Source organism: Mauremys reevesii, linkage group 13 (genome assembly GCF_016161935.1).
Source record: "Mauremys reevesii isolate NIE-2019 linkage group 13, ASM1616193v1, whole genome shotgun sequence".
Classification (NCBI taxonomy): domain Eukaryota; kingdom Metazoa; phylum Chordata; order Testudines; family Geoemydidae; genus Mauremys; species Mauremys reevesii.
In genome coordinates, this window is record NC_052635.1 from 47,416,506 (window position 1) to 47,435,959 (window position 19,454).

Below are 19,454 nucleotides of genomic sequence, written 5' to 3' on the forward strand. Positions count from 1 at the left end.
CACAAACTAGGATGGGAAGCCATTTCAGGAGACAGCGCCTCATGGCAGGGACACCATCAGAACTTCTGGACTTTCTCCTGCCGACTGTCTGGATGTTATAAGAACTGACAAATGCTGATATGGACCACTTTTCCCAGGCCCAGCACTTCACCCCTGTGCTGGTATGGCAGCCCCAAGTCTGAGCGTCTCTACTCACCTCACCCTTAACCAGGGTAACTGTGGAACTGGTCCCTGTGGATACTGGTGAAGGAAGGCTCCAACCACTGTTTGCCAGGTAAATATCAGACAGAGAAGAAAAACAGCCAAAACCCTCCACCCCCCAGCACCTGAGCAACATCTGAGCTGTATGGCCTAATGCAGGCGTCATGGCTTGGAGAGCAGGGAGGGGAAGTTCAGGGGTATTTCCTCTTTTCTCGTCCCCAGAGACTGTGAGCTAGTTCATGCTTTAGACGAGTGACCTCCCCTTGTCCCCTCCTCTTCCACCCCTGTGACTGCCCCATTGATGGGAAGGGGGCCAGCTGGGCATTCCAGTGCAGCTAAGCAAGAAAAAACAGTCTCTGAGCAGTTCCTGTGGCATTTCTGTCCGTTTCAGGACATCCTCTGCAGGGCTGCGTGCTTCTCTTGTTGCTCTTTTGTTTCATTCACCCAGACTCTCCGCGCTTTGCCTCGCTGGGAGATAGGGAGCTGCAGGGGCACAAATTAACGGATGGAAAGGAATATTTTTATGTCCTATGTGAATATTGTGCCCTTAGATCTAAGCCTGCTGGGGACCTCCTCAGCCTGCTAGAAGTCTGCTAAAATCCCAGAACATGGCCTAGCAGCTTCACCTAATCTCTGGAGGGAGCTTGACCACAAAACGCTGGATTCTACTAATAATACTTAGCACCTGCCATCGGAGGATCTCAGAGCACTTTCTAAGGTGAGTAATGTCATTCTCCCCATCTTACTGAAGCCAACGTACAGGGGTGAAACAACAGGACAGAGAGTCACTAGCAGAACAGAGGCCAGTGCCCTGTTCCCAGACCCAGCAGGGCATAGACGCTGGAGCTGGCAAAGACAGGTCGGGGAATTCATCCAGCTACCCATGCAGGATGCAGCCCCCTTGTTATAGGACTCACGGGATATTAAATTCATGCTGCCCTTGATTTGAGAACAAGCCCAGACTGGCTTGTAAAACTTGATCTGATTTGGACGTTCTGCAGCATGAGCTTTCGTGGGTGAATACCCACTTCTTCAGATGCAAGTCTTGCATCTGAAGAAGTGGGTATTCACCCACGAAAGCTCATGCTGCAGAACGTCTGTTAGTCTATAAGGTGCCACAGGATTCTTTGTTGCTTTTACAGATCCAGACTAACACGGCTACCCCTCTGATACTTGATCTGATTTGAGGTCCTTTCATAAAACTGGGATTCTTTAGACAAAGTTTACTGCCATTTAATATGTAAATCTACTACCATGTTATTCATATTACAGTGCACTGGCTAGTGTATATGTGTGCCATTTGCCTCTTCTGGAGAGAATTACAAATGTTCACCTGTGTGCCATATCACCTATAGTGTGAATGGAGAGTCTTCTGTCGCTGAGGTAGCAGGGCTCTGTGATGTTGGAGCAGAAGCAACTGAGTTCTTTCCATATCATTGCTGTGATGCTCCAAAGGGTCGAGGTGTGCGGTACAGTGACAGCTATGAAGTCCTAGCTGGCTCCAGCGGGGATACAATGTGCAGTGAGATAAAGGAGTTGGTAGGTGGGCCTGGACCCAGCTTCTGGGTTGGAGAGAAATCAGTCATTGCACTTAGCATCTGGTGTTATTCTCCCTTTGGGGATTTTATTCCTCACCATCTCTTCCTATTACCTCTGCCCACTCATGATGCACCCCCTATCCTCTCCTGAACAAGGTTTATCTCCTGGACCCGCTGGGAGGAGGGAGGTGAGGCTGGGGATTTACACACTATAGGGGCCAAAGCAGCACATTGAAACATGTCTAAATACCTGAACCCCCATTTGTGTGGCTAATTACCAGCTAGAATACATGGAGTCGTCTGGAAATGGCAATGGGACGTCAGCTACACATGTTTGTATAACGAAGCCCAGAACTGTATGTGATTTATATAGACCTTGATCATAAAAGGGGGAGTGTGTGATGGTCTTCAAAGGCTCAGGATGCTGGAATGCCACAACTCCAATGTCTATATTAAATCTCTCTCTCTTTCTCACACACACACACACATTAAGGTTGCAAAGTCAAGCACTCAAAATTTAGGAAATGCCAGAATTAAGGATGCCAGTGTAACCTTAATTCGCCCCCCCTTGTGTGTATGCAATACAATACAACCTTGAATTATGTAGTGCCATGCTATTTTTTTCCACAGGCCTCTGCCTCATTCAGTGCCCAGGCCAGTTAATGAGCAACAGTTCAACATTTTATTTTATTGTCATTGTTCAGTGTGTGCCCCAGCCCTTATCTACCACACCCTATTCAAACACCGCTCTGAAGATGGAATTATTAAGTTCCTCATAAATCTTTTCTATGGTGCTCATCACTATACTGTGTGAGTGCTTCACAAATACTAATTAATTTATCATCCCATGAGATTAAGGGGTGGTGTGACCCCTTCTCCCTCCATTTTCCAGATTGAGAACTGAGGCACAGACAGACTGTGAAAAGTTTCCACTAATTTTAGGTGCCCAAATTCAGAGGCCTCGGATCTGATTTTGCAGCGTACACTGTAGTTAGCATTGCTTAGCACTTTATATGTTCAAAGCCCAGCTCCCATTGACTTCAGTGCAGCTGTGAGTGCTCAGCACTTCTGCAAATCAGACACCAGGGTCTCAAGTGGTGCACTCAGAAAATGAAGAGCACACAATTAGTGACCACCTGGGAAATGCTTGGCTTAAGTAAGTGTCACAATTTCAGGGTAACTCCATTCCCCTTCTGTGGTCCCTTGAGGGCAACCATTTAAAGGTTTCTGTTTCCCATCCATCACTTCTCTTGGGCAGAGCCCCACGTCTCTATCTCCCTTCTGGCTGAAGATGTTAAGGCTGCACGGCTCCCTGCCTTCACTGCAGCGGCGGCTCCAGGTACCAGCGCTCCAAGCGCGTGCCTGGGGCGGCAAGCCGTGGGGGGCACCCTGATGGTCCCTGCGAGGGCGGCAGTCAGGCAGCCTTTGGCGGCTTGCCTGCGGGAGGTCCACCGGTCCTGCGGATTCGGCGGCAATTCGGCGGCGGGCACACCGAAGCTGCGGGACAGGCGGACTTCCCGCAGGCAAGCTGCCGAATCTGTGGGACTGGGGACCTCCCGCAGGCAAGCTGCCAAAGGCAGCCTGCATGCCATGCTTGGGGCAGCAAAAAAGCTAAAGCCACCCCTGCTTCACTGTGCTACCCCCAGCAAGCCAGGCTGCCCCAACAGGTCAGTGTCTGTGCTTTGCTTTCTCTCTGAGGGCTCTGAGTGAAGTCAGAGCTGTCACTGTACTGCATACCTCAACCATTTAGAGCTTTACAGGAATGATGGGAAGAAAACCCAGCTGCTTCTGCTCCAACATCACAGATTCCTGCTCCCTTAGCCACAGAATACTCTCCATTAGCACTATAGGTGATATGACATGCAGCTGAGCAGTTGTGATGCTCTCCAGAAGAGGCAAGTGACACACATATACACTAGCCAGTGCACTGTAATATGAATAACATTATAATAGATTTACATATTAAATTCACGTGTCCCAGTGAACTGCCTGCAGTTATGTCACCACACAGCTCCTTCTAGGCAAGCACATTATTCTTAAGATAAAAGTGTTATAGAGAAAACATATTAAAACAATCAAAGAATCTACATGCATGCTAAAAATCTTACCAGATGTCACCCATCAGTCTTATGGGGCACTAGTAGGTAAAATCTTTCCAACCTTTCCCCAAGGATTGGGACTCCCCTTGGAGAAGGTCCTGTCCATTTGCTGGATCAGAAAGCAGGCCATGAGCCAGTTTACACTCAGGCTATTTATCCAAAAGTCATTTCTTTGTCTATTGGTGCCTGGAGAATCCAGTCTGAACTAGTATATGCAAGCGTCCCCAAGAGGTGGTACCTGTTGTGTGTGTGTGTAGGGGGGTTACAACCTGGTTGATTTGCTTTAGTCACTACCCATAGTGCTTAGTTCTTGAGGAGCTGTAGCAGCCCGTCGCCTTGGAGAAGAACACAATCAGACATCATCCATTTGTTTAAAACAATGGCCCCCAAAGATACTGCTGGAAATTGTTCTGTCACCCAGCATCACATAGGAACTCTGGGGCAGAGTCAGGGATAAAATCCAGTTCTCCACAGCAGCATTCATCTGCCTTAGCCATGAGACCATCCTTTCCCTTCCTTCAAACCCACGCCTCATTCGCTACACCACCCTGATTAAACCCTAAAGCCAGTTCATGTTGTGCACCAACGGAGACAGTGCTTCCATCAAAAAACAGTATGTGATCATGTAATTAAAGACTGTATCATCATGCAGATACACAAAAGGGGGCTGAAGTAAAGTTGCAAGGGCAACCTGAATTCCAGCATTTCCTTACCTTTGAGTGCTTGACTTTGGCACCTTAATACTGTTCTTTTAACATAGTTACCAGGAGTAATTTCCTAGATTTCTAACAGCAAAGCAAAAAAAAACAAAAAACAAATCAAACAAACAAACAAACAAACAAACAGACCACTTCAGAAATTCCATTATGTAGCATCATAATGACAGCAGCATGGTTCATCGAGAGGGTTGGAACCTTTAGATCCAGCCACTCAGACCTCTGCCCCTTGACGTAATGCAGTAACTGTTAGCAGTAGTAGGCTGCATCCTCTAGGTGGACCAGCTCTAGGGGGGAATAAGCCACACACTTTGCCAGGGGGTTCACAGATATTTGCTGACAGCCAAGGAATGAGCTCTGGAATCTCAGGCTCCATTCCAGGTTCTGGGGCGGGTTGTGCTCTAGTGCACACAGACACTTCTGTCCATTCCCCGAGGCTTGATCCCTTCTGCCTCATCCCTCCAATATGTTCCTCTCCCAATCCTGTCTCTTGCTTAGGCTTAGGCTTCTCATCCAAGTCTCTTTGCTCAGCAAGTCCCAACCCAGTTCACCCCTCCTGGCTCCTTGTTCAATCCATCTCTCCCCTCCCCGACCTATCTCCCAGTCCTAGTCTCCCTCCCTAGACTCCTCACCCAATCTCAGTCTCCACCCTCCCTCCCTGGCTCCTTGCTCCAGTCTCCCCATTCCATGACTCCTTGTCTGAGTCTCAGTCCCAGTTCTCTCCCCTGACCCACAACTCCTTGTCAGATCTGCCTCCCCCACCCCGCGGCCTGCCCCATTCTCCCATATTAGTGCCTGGTCCTAGTCTTCTTGTCCAGACAGTCCCAGTTTCCCCCATCATCCAGCTCCTTCTCCTTCTCCAAGATCAGTGTATGATCCCCCCCACCCCCCATCCAACTGGATCCCAGGCTCCCACCTTTCCCTCACTGGCTCCCAGTCCCCAGCACCCACTGTCCTGGCCCAACCAGTTGCACCTTCCCCACCTGAGTCCCCATCCCAGTCTCTTTACCCAACTAGTCTGAGCCTTCCAACCCATCCCTGGCTCCCAGCCCCACCCTCCTGGCCTTCCTGCTCGCCTAGTCCCTGTCCCAATTTCTCTCCCCCTTCCAATCCCAGTCTCCCCAGACTCCGTATCCCAATCCACTCCTTTCCCTCCCCTGTAGTCTGGTTTTTGTTCCCTCTGCATTCGAATCAGACAGCTTCCTCCTCTACACTGCCTGAGAGCCCTCCATGTGGTTACCGAGAGCACAGACAAGTTCCCTGCTCTGAGTTCTGGTGCCCAGCCCAACCCAGCATAGAGAGAGAGAGCAGCCATTACAGCTTCTCCCCTGTAGCCCTGGGCTAGAGAGAACATGTTCTGTGGGGATGGTGCATACACAGTCTGGTCAGCCCTGGAGCTGGGAGAGGATGGAGCATGCTCAGTGAGGATGGACTCTTCCAAGATTTTAGTTGCTAAAACTGGAGAAGGCTCTACCAAGCATGTGCAAACTGCAATTTTTCCAAGGCTTATAGCTTGGCCAAATTTGGGTAGATTTTCATGGGGATGGTAAAAGGAACATCCCTGACACAAAATCTACCCCTGCCAAATTTCAAGTCCCTGCTCCAATGCATGGAGGTGCTAGGGCCGTTCAAAAAAAAAACTCACCAGAATTTTTGAACGCACATTTTCCCCTTAGCCAGCCTCGTTCTCAGAAATGGCCAAACTGTTTTGGCAGAAATAAAAAAAGTCAGACATCCAGAATGGAAAATTTCAGCCTGAACAGTTAAAGTTTGGCAAAGTTGTAAGCCACTGAAAACAGGGGTTTGTAGTGGGAAGTGTCAGGCAACCTAATAATAGGCAGTGCTAGCTGCTGCTGCTAAGAACCCCAAAGAGAGTGAGAAAGAGAGAGAGAGAGGGAGGGAGGGAGGGAGAGATGTTATACTCTTGTGCCTTCCACTAAAAGTTCATCCAATAAAAGACATTACCTCGTGCAGCTTGTCTCTCTCGTATTTAGAGAGACAGAAATGGAGAGAGCAAAAGAGATGCTTAGGGAGAGATGCAGGGGCTCTCAGAGACACAGAATGGATTGTTTCTGTTCCTGTTCTTTGCAATTAACATTGCATTCCGTGTCAGTTCCAATAACTAAGAAGGAACTTGAGGTGTTGTCATACAACAAGTTCCTTAATTTTGCTCAGAAAAACCGATCTACTGGCAGCCATCAGTGTTCAATCTCTAGAAACAGCCCCAGTGAAATGCTGCTGACCTTTGATGTCAAGCGGTAACGTTATTTTCTGATGATGCAAAAGGGGTTTTCAGCAAAGTGGACTATAGGTCAGATTCTGATCTCTGTTGCACGGGTGTAAATCCAGAGTAACTCCAGAGATAATGCACGTACTGGGGAGTCTGATGCCCTGTTGCCAGAGCAGAATGGTAACATTTTAAATCCACTTTCACAGATATTGATGACAACACAGGGAGAAAGGCAATGGAGAGTCAAGCCCTGGATGATGGTCTTGCACCAAATGAACATCTTTGTCCAAGACTCTGGCTGCTAGTGGGCTGACACAACAGTTTTGGGGTCGATATGGTGATGCCCAGGAGCTTGGGCTCACCATGGGATTCACAGCTGATGTGGCTGCCAGAGTTGTGTGAACATTCTGATCAGAGTCAGATTTGGGCAGAGGAGCCAAATCAGCTTCATTAAGTTCACAAAGGGAGGGTGAGCAGCGGGGAGGAGACCCCTGCAGGAGTGGCCAGGGATAATTTTCTCCATTGTGTTTGTTTTGTGTAGTTACACTCCGAGGAAGACCATGAGAATTCCTAATATATACATGCAAATTATATTGTGACTGCATCATAAATATGAAAATACATTTTCTAAAGAATTGGTTATGGGTACAGCTTTTGCAACGTGCTGATCCTGGCTAACTCCGTGCTCCCACGTCCAGTTCACGCCATAGGGCTGGGCTCCCTTTAGGGAGAAGGGAGCTCTGGTTGGGAGTGGGACGTCATGATGTTCCCCAATAAATCAGACAGAGACAGATGGGAAGGAGTTTCTCTTGTTCTGCATTTATTATTCTCTGACTCTGTGAGTGATTAGGAATGCCTCTGGCTCCAAACCAGCTCTCTGGGTGGGGGCCTGGAGGTGGTTTCTTCTTAGAGAGAGAGAGAGTGTGTGTCCAAAGCGAAGGCCACATGGAGCTGCCAAGTGTCATTCACTTGGGATTCATTGTTAAGGTAATTTTTAAAGCCTCTCACTGAACTCCTTGAGGTTTGTGGAGCACAGCAAGCTCCTGAGATGATGGAAGCCAGAGAAGGGCAAAGTCTTGCCAGAACAGCTGGCGGTGTCATTGCCAGGGTGCTGGGTGCTGCAGTATTTTCTTAAATCTCACTCAGGAGTTTTTTGTTTGAAATTTCTCTCATCAAAATTGTCCGAGCGCGAGAGGCCTGCGGAGTCTCACACTGTGCCCTCCGCCTCTTCCACCAGCCTGCGGTGCACCCTGCTCTCCTCCCAGCATGGCACAAGCTCTCCTGCAGCTGCTCAGCCTAGACAGGGAGCCCTTACACTGGTTCTACACCGAGGTCCTTTTCTATTGACTTCAGTGGCATTACACTGGCGTAAAACTAGTATCAGGGAGCGGGGAGCCAGGCCCAGTGACAACCAGCTCTCGCGGGGAAGGGACCAAACTCTTTGCTGGGCAGAGGGCGGCTCAGGCTGCGGGAGCAGGTGACTGGAATGGAAGCGGAGTAGGAGGGTTCGGCAGATGCCAAACGGATAGTAGGCGGGGCCTGTGGGGTAGTGGGCGGGGCCTGCGCTGTGGGGCTCAGAATCGGCTCCCGGGGGCGGGGGCAGGGTTTGCTGTCCCCTTCGCAGCCGGTTCAGGGCAGAGCGGCCCCGGGCTGGCGGGGGAGCCGGCGGCCTGACCTGCCGGGACCCGAGGACGCTGCCGCCCTTGAGGGGCGGGTACCCAGAGCCGGGGAGCAGCGGGGGCTCCCAGCCCGAAGGGGCCCGTCGCCGCGGGGCTCCGCGAGGAGACATGCAGCAGACGCGGGGGCTGAGCCCCAGGCGGACCCGCGGCTGCAGGCGCTGGTGAGCTCGCCGGGCTGCAGAGCCCGGGACCTCGCCCCGACGGGCGGCCGGCAGCGCTCGGTGGGGCCCCGGGGAAGGAGCGGCCGGCGGGGCTGGAGCCGGGGTCTCTGGAGGATTCGTGCCGGCCCCAGAGCCCGGGCACCACGCTCCGGAGGTGCCGTGGGTGGGACCCGGACAGGGCGCAGACCGTGCCTGGGCGACCCGGCTGCGGTGCGCGAACCCCCGGCCGGGCGGGCGGCTCGCTCTGCAGGGCGAGCTTTGCACGGGGGCTGGTTGCACCGCGGTGCGATGCTCTGGGCTGCAGGAGCTCCCTGGGCAAGCTGGGCTCAGCTGAGCCCGAGATCACCCACCCGTCTGGCCAGGCTGCTGTGCAGAGTCATTATTTAATGTTTGGAAAGTGCTTTGGAAACGCCAAGCAGTTTAGCAGAGCTGTGGCTGGGTCCCAGCAAGGTTAGTGGTGTAGGAAGAGAGGAATTGCCAGCTGGGAGCAGGTAATGGCTTGTCTAACTTTATCCTGTCTCCACTCCGGAGCAGTACCAGCTTCTGCAAAGTCAGGTGCAAGAAATGGTTCAGGGCAATGATGGGATAACCTGTCCTCAGGGCAGACTTCTACCTCATTCCCTTTAATCCACTTTAGTAAAGATTGTGCCTGGGAATGTGCAGACACAGACACTGTATCTTTGGGTGCCTGTAAATAGACCACCTGGAGTGTGTTGGAAGGTTATTTATGAATTAAAGAACTGAAGGTCGACTTTTCATACCGTGTGGTCTTTTTTTCAGGAACTGAAGGTCATTGCCAGGTTGTGGAGAAGGAACTGAAGTTATCAACGTTGAGGTATGGGTTTTTTTTTCCATTTGTAAAATGAAATAGCTGAAATATTGACACATGAGTTCAGTTCCCCTTACAAATTGCTGATGTGTGTGTGTGTGCATCCCTGAGAGTTAGGTACTGGCAACTCTTAATGAGACACTTACACGCTTACAACCAGCTACACTCCTCCACTGTACAGTGCCCCAAATCTACAACTGGAGCTTGGCTTCCTGCACTCTGAGGCAGGCAGTGTTGTTACATCACACGGGGTTTCTGTTATTGCTACAGGTCTGGGGATAATTTCGTCCTTGCTGGTGTAACTGCTGACTTCAGTTCAGTGACGTGGCAATGAATTTGGCCTCTGCTGTTTCACACATTGTGGTTACTTTGAAAAATGAGGTGCACAACAGCTCTTTCCCTCTCCTCCTCCAGAATGTGTCTTGTATCCTCTCCCTCTCAGACCCTTGCTCATGGTGAAGGCAGCATCTCAGGCTGGAGCCATGTGACAGTCACTAGATCTGGACTTCCTGTACAATGACCATCAATTCCAGCCATGACAGCTGTTCCAGACCCTGACCTCTTCTTCACACAACCATACAAACTTAAACCCCACATTTACAGCAGGGGATCAGCCTGCTTCCCTGTTCGGAGGTGCAATTTGCATCTGCAGAATTGCACTCCAACTTCCCCCCCAGTTTAGTGACTATCACATGCAGAAGTTAGCCGCTGGACAGCTAACTACAGGATTTGCGAGCCATCCATCTCCAAATATTTGCTCTCACAATTTTGAGCCTGCAGAAAGGGGAGGCTTGAGCTTTCAAAAATATAATGCTAACTCATAGTACTGTGTCATAACATCCCCACTTCTAGATAGCAATATGGAGAATGGGCACCTTTAAATACCCCTCATTTATTATGAAAATGGCCATAGAGAAAAGTCCCACAATGGTAAAACAAAGGGAAGGAAGCGCTCAGTCCAGTTCCTAGTAGTTCTGTCTCGTCACAGAAGTGCTGTACTGTGACCTGTTGGCTGAGCGGTGTATGAGGGAAGCTTGCACGGTACCTCCTAACGTGCTGGACCTGTTCTATGGATAGAGGACTCCTTCCATCTCCAGGCCTGTTAATCTGAACCCTTTTGCTGACACTAAATGCACCCAAACAAGTTGAGAGTGGAGATGAAAGAAAACAGTAAAGTAAAAATAGAGTCTCTAGTAAGCAGATTCCTAGCCCAGGGGTTTTCCATCTTTTCTCATTTGCCGACTTCTAAAACATTTCAAATGGAGGTGCAGAAGCCATTGGAAATCTTAGACATAGTCTGTGGACCCTCAGGGGCTCGCAGACCGCAGGTTGAAAACCACTGTCCTAGGGCTATTGGGAAGATGCCATCCATGCTACTGCTGAGAGTTACAAAGCAAACATTTCGTACTTTCTAACTGCATAAAACTCACCGGTTGGGGTATCCCAAAAAACTCCTCCTGACTCCTTGAGTAAGGACTCCAGAGGCTGGCCTGCAGACACGCAGTCAGAACGAGCCATCAAGGCCAGGACTCTGCCCTGTGTTCTAAAGCCCTCTGCTGGGATTCTATTTTCCCTTTGTAGGCAGCTATTGCTGTGTTGCTGCTCAGTGCTTTGCCCCCAGCCCAGTGTAGGGGGCCCAAAGGGGTCTTCATAAAGCTTGTGGCAAGTGTCTGTCAGTCTGGTACTCCACTGAGAAATGAGGAGCACGACAGCCCCTTTGTAGGAGACCTGTGTTACAAGGGAGCAGCGTATTGCAATGGAGGGGAGCATCTGTTGGGGGCTGGAACAGGTTTTATAGTGGGGGGTGCTACTGATGGAAACCATGTATTTGGTGTTTGTTATTACTACTTGAACCTAGGGGGTGCCGTAGCACCACTGATTGGAGAGGGGCACGTTCTCCTGGATTCTGAGGAGATTGGTACTGGCAGAGTAGAGGAGCCCTAGAATAGATCTTGGGGAGGGAGGAAGGGCCTGATTCTCTCTGCTGTTTGGAGAAATGCGGTTATATCTCTGGGCAGGATACAAGGTTCCTTCCAAAATGGAGAACTGGTTTCAAATGTCTCTTAGTTTACTGTTCACAGCTTTGCCTGCTGCTTAGGTACAGACTCTCTCCTGAGAGGTGCTGGGTGTCCTCAGCTCCTGCTGGGAGCCAAGGGAGTTCTTCAAGGATGAGAAGCTGTATTTCTCTCTTGGTGAAAGAACCCCCTTTTGCATTGCTCACCACCTCCTGGTCTCCATCATGGCGGGAGGAGTACAGTGTGTGCTGTCAGTTACACAGTGCCTCTTGCTTATGCTGTGGTTCTCTTCCTTTTCCATCTGCAGCACCAAGCACCTCCTTTCTCTCATTCTGAGTGAGGTCTCCACAGGACACCAGGAAGCTGCTTTTTCCGCTCTCTCTGCTTCTTGTGGCCCGTTCACTGCTGACACTTGGGTTCACTGACCTTTTGCAGGGAACTTCGAAAAGCCCAGTGTTTACAAAAGCTGGGTGAGGGATGGCAGCTGCCACACTTAACTCAGTGCATAAGAGGACAATGAGGAACCCAGAAACTGCAGGGATGGGAGAGGGTGCCGTGGGGCAGTGCAAGAGACTAGAATGAGGAGTAATGGGATGAGATCTAGAGAGGTTAAGTTGAGGTGAATATTAGGAATTGCTCCCCGAGGCAGTGGAATAGTCTCCCAAGGAAGGTGGCAGAAGCGCCATCGTTTGGAATGTTCAGAACTACAGACTGGACAGAGCCCTAGAGAATGTGCAATTGGGGACAATCCCACATTGGCACCAGGAGGGACTGGATGATCTCCTGGGTCTTTTCCATCTTGCTTCTGTGACTTTTCTCCAGAAGTCCTTCACCTCTGGCAAATTCAGATCATGTGCTGGGCTCCCCCAACCTGCCACACTGAACTCCCTCAGCCCTGGGAGTACTCCATATACTCCCTCCTGCCCCCCTGTTCACCCATTCCTTTTTTCTTTTAATTCCTTACATGGTGTTTCACTGGTGTGGGGGGGGAGTGTGTCTGTTCATAGGAGCAGATACTACATGTGCCAGTTTAAGGGATTTCTGTGTCTACGTTATAATTTTCCCTTAGTTCCACCCCTTATGCTGGGTGGCTGCCATTCCCGTAATTCCCAGGGCCTCAGTCACCAATGTGCCTGTATTGTTTTGTCACTCTGGCAGTGCCGCGGGCAGGGGTACGCTGGGAATCTTGTTCTGGGTGCATACGACAGCTCCCAACAGAAGGAACTGCAATGGGCAGATATCACCAGAGTAGCTGGCTTTTGGAATGACTTTCTCCCTTCTTGTGTCTCTCCCCACCCCAAAGCAATTGTCTACTGTTGTACTAATTGTGATGGAATAAATGGGCCCAGAGAGTCAAAGGTGTTAACACTATCCAGTCACTGTACAATGCTACGCAGTTAAACACGGCTTGAGGTTTCAAGTACAGTGACCTCAGGCTGCTTAGCCCCAGGACAAACGCACCGTTACAAATCTTTATAATCTTTTATTAAGAGTACCGAAAAGCAGGGAAAACAAAGCGTTTGACATGTAAAGTATTAAGTAAAGTTTCATTTTAACAATATCTCTTGTTTCCATTAGCTGTAGAGAGTTTTCATAAGAAACCCCCCATCTGACAACTGTTTTTTTTTGTTTAAAGATGGTAATAACAGTCCTTTCTGGAAAAACAACGAGCAGTGCTTGTGGCACCCTAGAGACATGCCCAAATAAATTGGTTAAAGATTTGGGGGCTAAAACCCACTTCATCAGGTTGCATCTGATGAAGTGGGTTTTAGCCCACGAAAGCTTATGCCCAAATAAATGTGTTTGTCTCTAAGGTGCCACAAAGACTCCTCATTGTTTTTGCTGATACAGACTAACACGACTACCACTCTGAGTCCTTTCTGGGCAAAAGAGAAACAGGGAGTTGAAATGGTCTGGAGCTGCTGCTGCTGCTAAACGGCCCCGCTTCCTGCAAGATAAAACAAGACAAACTCACAAGAGTGGAGAGAACACAACAGGAAAGACAGAAAATGTAACGTCTGTCTCCAGGGCAGACTCTTACTTGCAGTCTCGTGGCTAGAGAACACTGGCCCAGCACATGGTCTTAACAGCCACTTGGAGACCTGGCAAACTTGTACCGATGCCAGGCTGTGGAGGGCACTGCTTTTAGCTCCGCTGGTCCCAGGCTTGCAGCAGTGTTGCAAAAGATGCAGTTTTGGCTGGGCTGAGCCAGAGTCCATTAAACAGAAGGCAAAAGAAGAGAGAGAGGAAGGAGGAGAAGAAATAAAGTGGGTAAGGAAAAGGCCACAGGAGGAAGGGGTGACAGCAGGAACCCAGTCTCACATTCCATGCTCCAGTCCTAAACCGATAAATAACCGCTCCAATGCAGGGCAGCGGGAGGCCCCCGGAGGAAGCAGAGAGGGTCTGGGGATGGTGTGCTGCTCTCTGGGTGGCCCTGCTACCTGGCTCCCTACGTGCCCAGGCTCCTGGTGGCTCCAGCCCCCTTGCTCCCCTGCTGGGGAAGGGAAGGGAGCTGCCTGGCTGAGGACCAGCAGAAGTCCCAGAATGCCGTTCCGGCTCTTAAAGAAAAATCCGGTGCCGGAACAGCATTCTGGCCTGACTCGAGCGCTGCTCGCCTTCCAAGTGGTGCTCGGGATTTAGTGGGAGCTGGGGGCGGTGGCAATGTCATCAGAGGATTTCAGGGTCCCAGGAGATTGTGAGGGTAGCAGCCATGATGGTGAAGATGGTGCCTTCAGTCTACCCTTCTCATTTTGGTCCTCCCCAAAGTGTCTTTTCACAGGCCCCAAAAGGGAGTAATGGGTGGAATAGCCCATCACCTCGTTATTTTGTCCCCCAATTAGGACTTATGTCTGATGCGCCAGTTTTGGGCCATTGATTTCCGGTTCTGTTGTTCTTCTGTTTACCAGTCACGATCGTAACACGGTGCTTACACGGTGGCAGGAGACCTTTGTGTTAGAACTAATCTCCTGTTTGCTCCCCTTCTGTTTACTGTCATTGTGACAGCTTAGAAACCTTCACCTGGTTTACAACTTTTGAGCTCACAGCTGGGGTAGATTTTAAGGCCAGAACAGACCATCTAGTCTGACCTCTTGCACATCACAGGCCACAGAACCTCGCCCGTTCACTGCTGTCACAGACCCCTGACCCCTGGCTGAGTCACTGAAGGCCTCAAATCATGGTTTAAAGGCTTCAAGTTACAGAGAATCCACCATTTACTCTAGTTTAGTTTAAACCTGCAAGTGACCCAGGCCCCATGCTGCAGAGGAAGGTGAAACCCCCACAGGGTCTCTGCCAGTCTGAACTGAGGGGGAAACTCCTTCCTCACCCCAGATATGGCCGTCAGTTGGACCCTGAGCCTGTCAGCCAAGACCCAGCAGTCAGACACCTGGGAAAGAATTATCTGTGGTAACTACGAGCCCTCCCCATCTAGTGCCCCATCTCCAGCCATTGGGGTATTTGCTACTAGCAATCACAGATTGCCTGCAATGGCATGTGGCCCATCTCATCATACCATCCCCACCATAATCTTATCAAGCTCAGTTGTATAACAAGTTAGGTTTTATGCCCCTACTGCTCCCCTTGGAAGGCTGTTCCAGAACGTCACTCCTGCTGGACCCCCGTTCTTACAACACAGCGCCTGTAAATCCTGAGTTGTGGAAAGACCTTGCAGGTGGGGGCAGGAGGGACATGAAACCTTCATGACATTTTTACATTGGGGGGTTTGTTTTAAGCAAGCCCCCAACCACTGGTTTTGATGCTAATTTTAGATCCAGCACCATTGTGCAAATAGACCAACGCTGACCTCTTGGCGTGAAAGTCCTTGAAGTGTGGGGACATCTTGGCCTGCATCTGAATTTTGTGGTTCAGGCCCTATGTCTATTTAAAACACAGTTAATCAGCTACTCTACTGCCTCGGGCCTGTGACCACAGCCACAACGTGGCTGTTTTTGATGAAATGTGATTCAAAATAGCATGCAGTCCAAGCGAGATGAAGGTTCTGAGCACACAGCAGTGAGCCTGGAGTAAGGCAGTACAGTCACGGGGATGGCTTGGGTGAACAAGAGGCAGGGAACACAGTTTTGCCTTCCCTGGACTCGGGCCCAGAAAGTCCCATGCAGTTTGCTGAGCTGTGGAGTGGGAGAAGCAGGGTCGAGCACAGGCACTACTGCAAGGGGGACGCATGCGGCAGAGCAGGTGACTGGCAGACTGATTTTCCAGGATGCTGAGCACCTGTTACTCTTGTGGGCGTTGGAGTGTTCACCAGGCCATCCATCTGCATGTCCTTCCCTCCCTCACAGGGGCGCAGATTAACTAGTGTTTGGAGGGTACTTTGGCCACCACAAAGACTTCTCTTTTTCTTTTTTTTTAACAAGGATTATCATTATCTGGCCAAGTCCTGCCGCCCTCACTGAGGGGAACTCGCACTGCATTCAGTGGGCTGCATCCGCAGCGGAGCTGTGCGATTGCAATTCCCACTGAAAGCTGATAGGAACTGTGGCTGCTCAGCACCGCTCAGGATCTGGGCCGGTGGGAGTCTTGTCTGAGTACAGGCCCCGGTGTTTGGTCTGTTGTTGGTATCTCGGTCCCCAAAGGTCCTCCCAAGGGGGCAGTGCCAGTGGCCACGTCTGGGAGCACACTGCTAGGGCTGTGATTGTGGCTGTTTGAGGAGTTTTCTCTCCGCTCTGTGAGCCAGAACTGTGAGAAACAGGGTGTCTTCACTCCTCGCCTCCCCCATGCCCCTAGTGATGTTGGCCTCCATATGCCTTTTGTCACTTCTCCCAGCTGCCTCCAGGTGCCTTCTGTGGTCCCTCGGCACGGGACGCTTGGTCTGCAAGGCCCCCAATTCTCCTCAATCATGTCCTTCCTTCAGGCTCCTCTCCACTGCGATGCCCTCATGAAATTCACCAACTCAGACCTCTCTTTTCTCTGAATAAAGCAAATTTAAAAACATATCCTAGATGTTCTAGCCCTTCCTGAGTAACCACAATATCCTCCTGCTGAGACCCCTCATGCCTCCCCCTGTCTACTGGTATTTTGTAAGCTTCTTGGGGTCAGGATTCCTTCCCTTTTGGGAAGTTTCTACCATGTCTTTGGGCTCCTTTGGAAGTAGTCGTGGTAATAATCCTGCTGTATGATGTAAGCCAACCGCAAACTGCCTGGGGTTAGGGAGAGATTTTCCTCTGGGCTGATTTTTCTGTCGTCATTCATTGTGGGGTTCCAGCATTTGGTACTGGCCGCTGCTGGTGACCGAGCAGGCTAGAGAGTGGGGGTCTGATGGCTATGTAAGCATGAACATGGGTTTGTCGGTGTTAAAGTTATTTCCTTTCTCTTCTTTCCGCAGCAGGATGGGCTGTGTGAAATCCAAAGATGCCAGAGTGCTCGGCAAGGACTTCAAAGCTGATTCTAGCCCTAATTTCCTGCAGCCCCACTATGTGAAAGACCCCACATCCACTAACAAGAAAGTAAGTGGGAATGTCAGTGGAAATTTCTTTCTGAGCGCTAGGGAAGGTCACTGCTGCTGTTGTGTTTATGGATGGGTCAAGGCCAGGGGCAAAGGGAAATGAGGTGCAAGATCCAGCCAAGAAAAGGGAGCTATGGAACCTCTTCCCCCCCTCCCCACCAGCCAATGTTTCTCTTTGGATTCGAAGTAGGCAGTAGGACAACCTGCTCTTGGGGCATCTGGGACCAGCACACCAGAAGGAGTCTACCTGTCACCACTCACTAGTCACGGTGCCTGTAGCTTGGGGGTAATGCTGGTTTGTTCTGGGTTGGGAATGCAAATGCATTGCAATCCTTCCCGGAGTCGAGCAAGAGGGTAAGCTGATGGAAATGAAGAAGCTAATGGAGAATGAGAAAGAGAGGAAGGGGTCAGAGAAGGAGGAAGGCACTTGAGAGGGAGGAAGAGGAGGAGGAGATGAAGGTCATGGTTCCACTAGAAGTCAGCAGTGAATGGGTTAAAGAGAGAAAATAAATATTGCAGGAGTTTGTCATCCATAATGGGCTGTCCCGCGGGGGGTGATGGCTGTGGCACCCCACAGGAGCGTGTGCTCCATCTCACTGTCCATCCAGACTTTCACGGTGCAACTCACAGCTCTGCTGAGCCCAGTCTCCCCCGGTATGACCTCTCCATGTGGTCTCCAGTGCTGTCCATCGCCCGTCTCCATTCCGCAGGGGAGTGATTGGTCTGTGTGACGTCTGGGGACTTCATACTCTAACCGTTTCCCCCGTCTTGCTTTCCAGAGCAATAATGCCTCCAGCGCAACTCAGCCCCACCCAGTGGATGGTATGTATGAAATATGATCTGCGGCAGCTCTGTTAGGAGCGAGTGTAGGAGATGAATGTGAGCTGCAGCCTTCAGATCTGGTTCAAACTCCCCCAGAGCAGAGGATCTGTTCCGGTGCCCCGGTTGGACCCTTCCCTAATACGAGACGTCTGAGCGTTGCATGTAATACACCAGCCTTTCACCTTTGGGAACCTGAGTTCAGATTCCACTTGGGTCCTGGATGCCGGTGACTGTAATGGTCTCAGTGTGGTGCCTCTGGATGCTCAGGCATGTCCCAAGCTCATAAAAAACCTGAAAACAGACAAGTCCATAAATCGTTATTCCCCCATGGGACCTCCCTCAGGTCTGCAGTCCCTGCCCCTTCCCTGCTGTGCACGAGTGTGTTTGTGTGTGGGGAGGGGAGGCGTGAGTGTGTATGTTACTGTGAGGGAGACAAGTGCTTTGCTGTTGGCTTTGTGTTTTCTGCTGGAGTGGAGGGGACTCCGCTGTTATAACCGGGTTGGCTGGGTGAATAGGGAAGGACCCACCAGAGGGGCCTGATCCTGGCAAGTCAGGGTTGGAATCCATCAGGTGAAACAGTGTGGGGTCAGCCAGGACTGAATGTGCATGCACAGCCAGTGCTCCCTCTAGGTGAAGGATCCACTGGAATAATGGAGGGGTCCCCATGACCTGCGGACAGAGAGGGTGAGGGTGTCTCGTGTCTGAGTCAATTGCTTCCCCCCACCCCACTGCCCGTGCCCAGGAGAAGCTCTTCTGCCATTCTGAGGTGTGTTCCGCCCTGCAGGCTCCGACGACTACATTGTCCTGGCCCTGTATGACTATGAAGCGATACACAATGAGGACCTGAGCTTCCAAAAAGGAGACCAGCTGAAGGTCCTGGAGAAGTAAGTGCAGCCCCGGCACCCCTGGTCCCGGGCTGCGGGAGTGGAAGGCGTTGAGGTGAAATGAGTGACTGCGTAAGACTAGCCTGTTTTTCCTGAGAGCCTGGCAGCCCCTCGCTGTGCCCTGGCTCTGTGGGTCGGGGAGCCTTGAAGGCTCATTCCCTGTGATTACTCTTCTCTAGGCTTATGGCCCTGTAGAGTTTCCTCTGCTACGGGGCTTCCTGGCCTGACGTGCAGCATCAGAGATGCCTTAGAACTGCTGCCTTTGGGGGGTAAGGAGGACGGGAAATGCACTGCAGACTCCCATAGCAATGTCGGGTGATGGGAGCAATCTCATGTCTGTCTCTCCTCAGGTCGGGAGAGTGGTGGAGAGCAAAGGCGCTGACGGGGCAAGAAGGCTACATCCCTAGTAACTACGTTGCCCGGGTAAACTCCCTGGAGTCAGAAGAGTGAGTCTGCCATTCGTTTGGGTGGAGCAGGATCTCTGTGCAGGGATAACCTCACAGATCCCTCTTTAGCTGAATAACCTGCACTCCGCTGCCCATCGTGTCTGCCGTGCTCTGCCTTTTCAGGCATAACCTTCCCATTTCTGTTCTGCTGATCTTCTGCTTCCGCTTGCTGCGTCTCCAGGAAGGTTAAACTCTTCTCCTGCCTAGAGACAGACTTGGGGCTGGCCACCAGAGTCTCCGCTTACCACTTCCTCACAGACTCCTTCTCCTCCTTCATGGGAACCATAAGCTTTCCCTGCCCTTCCCCACACACCCCAGAGAATGAGGACTGCCCAGGCCTCTCTCCACCACTCACTCCTTCAGGGGGTGGGCA

General features: G+C 50.9%; 1 protein-coding gene across 4 annotated transcripts in view; it reads left to right on the forward strand.

The window, feature by feature from the left end:
* Positions 1-520: 520 nt before the first annotated feature.
* The window catches only part of HCK (HCK proto-oncogene, Src family tyrosine kinase), a 30,603-nt gene continuing 11,669 nt past the window's right edge, over positions 521-19,454 (forward strand). The window contains exons 1-6 of one of the 4 annotated variants that reach the window (XM_039497897.1): positions 521-919; positions 9,405-9,459; positions 16,810-16,930; positions 17,709-17,751; positions 18,536-18,635; positions 18,986-19,081. In XM_039497897.1, the coding sequence (XP_039353831.1) occupies positions 16,814-16,930; positions 17,709-17,751; positions 18,536-18,635; positions 18,986-19,081 (356 nt within the window). In that variant the 5' untranslated portion in view covers positions 521-919; positions 9,405-9,459; positions 16,810-16,813. Of the gene's footprint in view, positions 920-8,384; positions 8,625-9,404; positions 9,460-16,809; positions 16,931-17,708; positions 17,752-18,535; positions 18,636-18,985; positions 19,082-19,454 lie in introns of those variants that run through there. The other 3 variants (XM_039497899.1, XM_039497896.1, XM_039497898.1) reach the window with 3 other exon arrangements.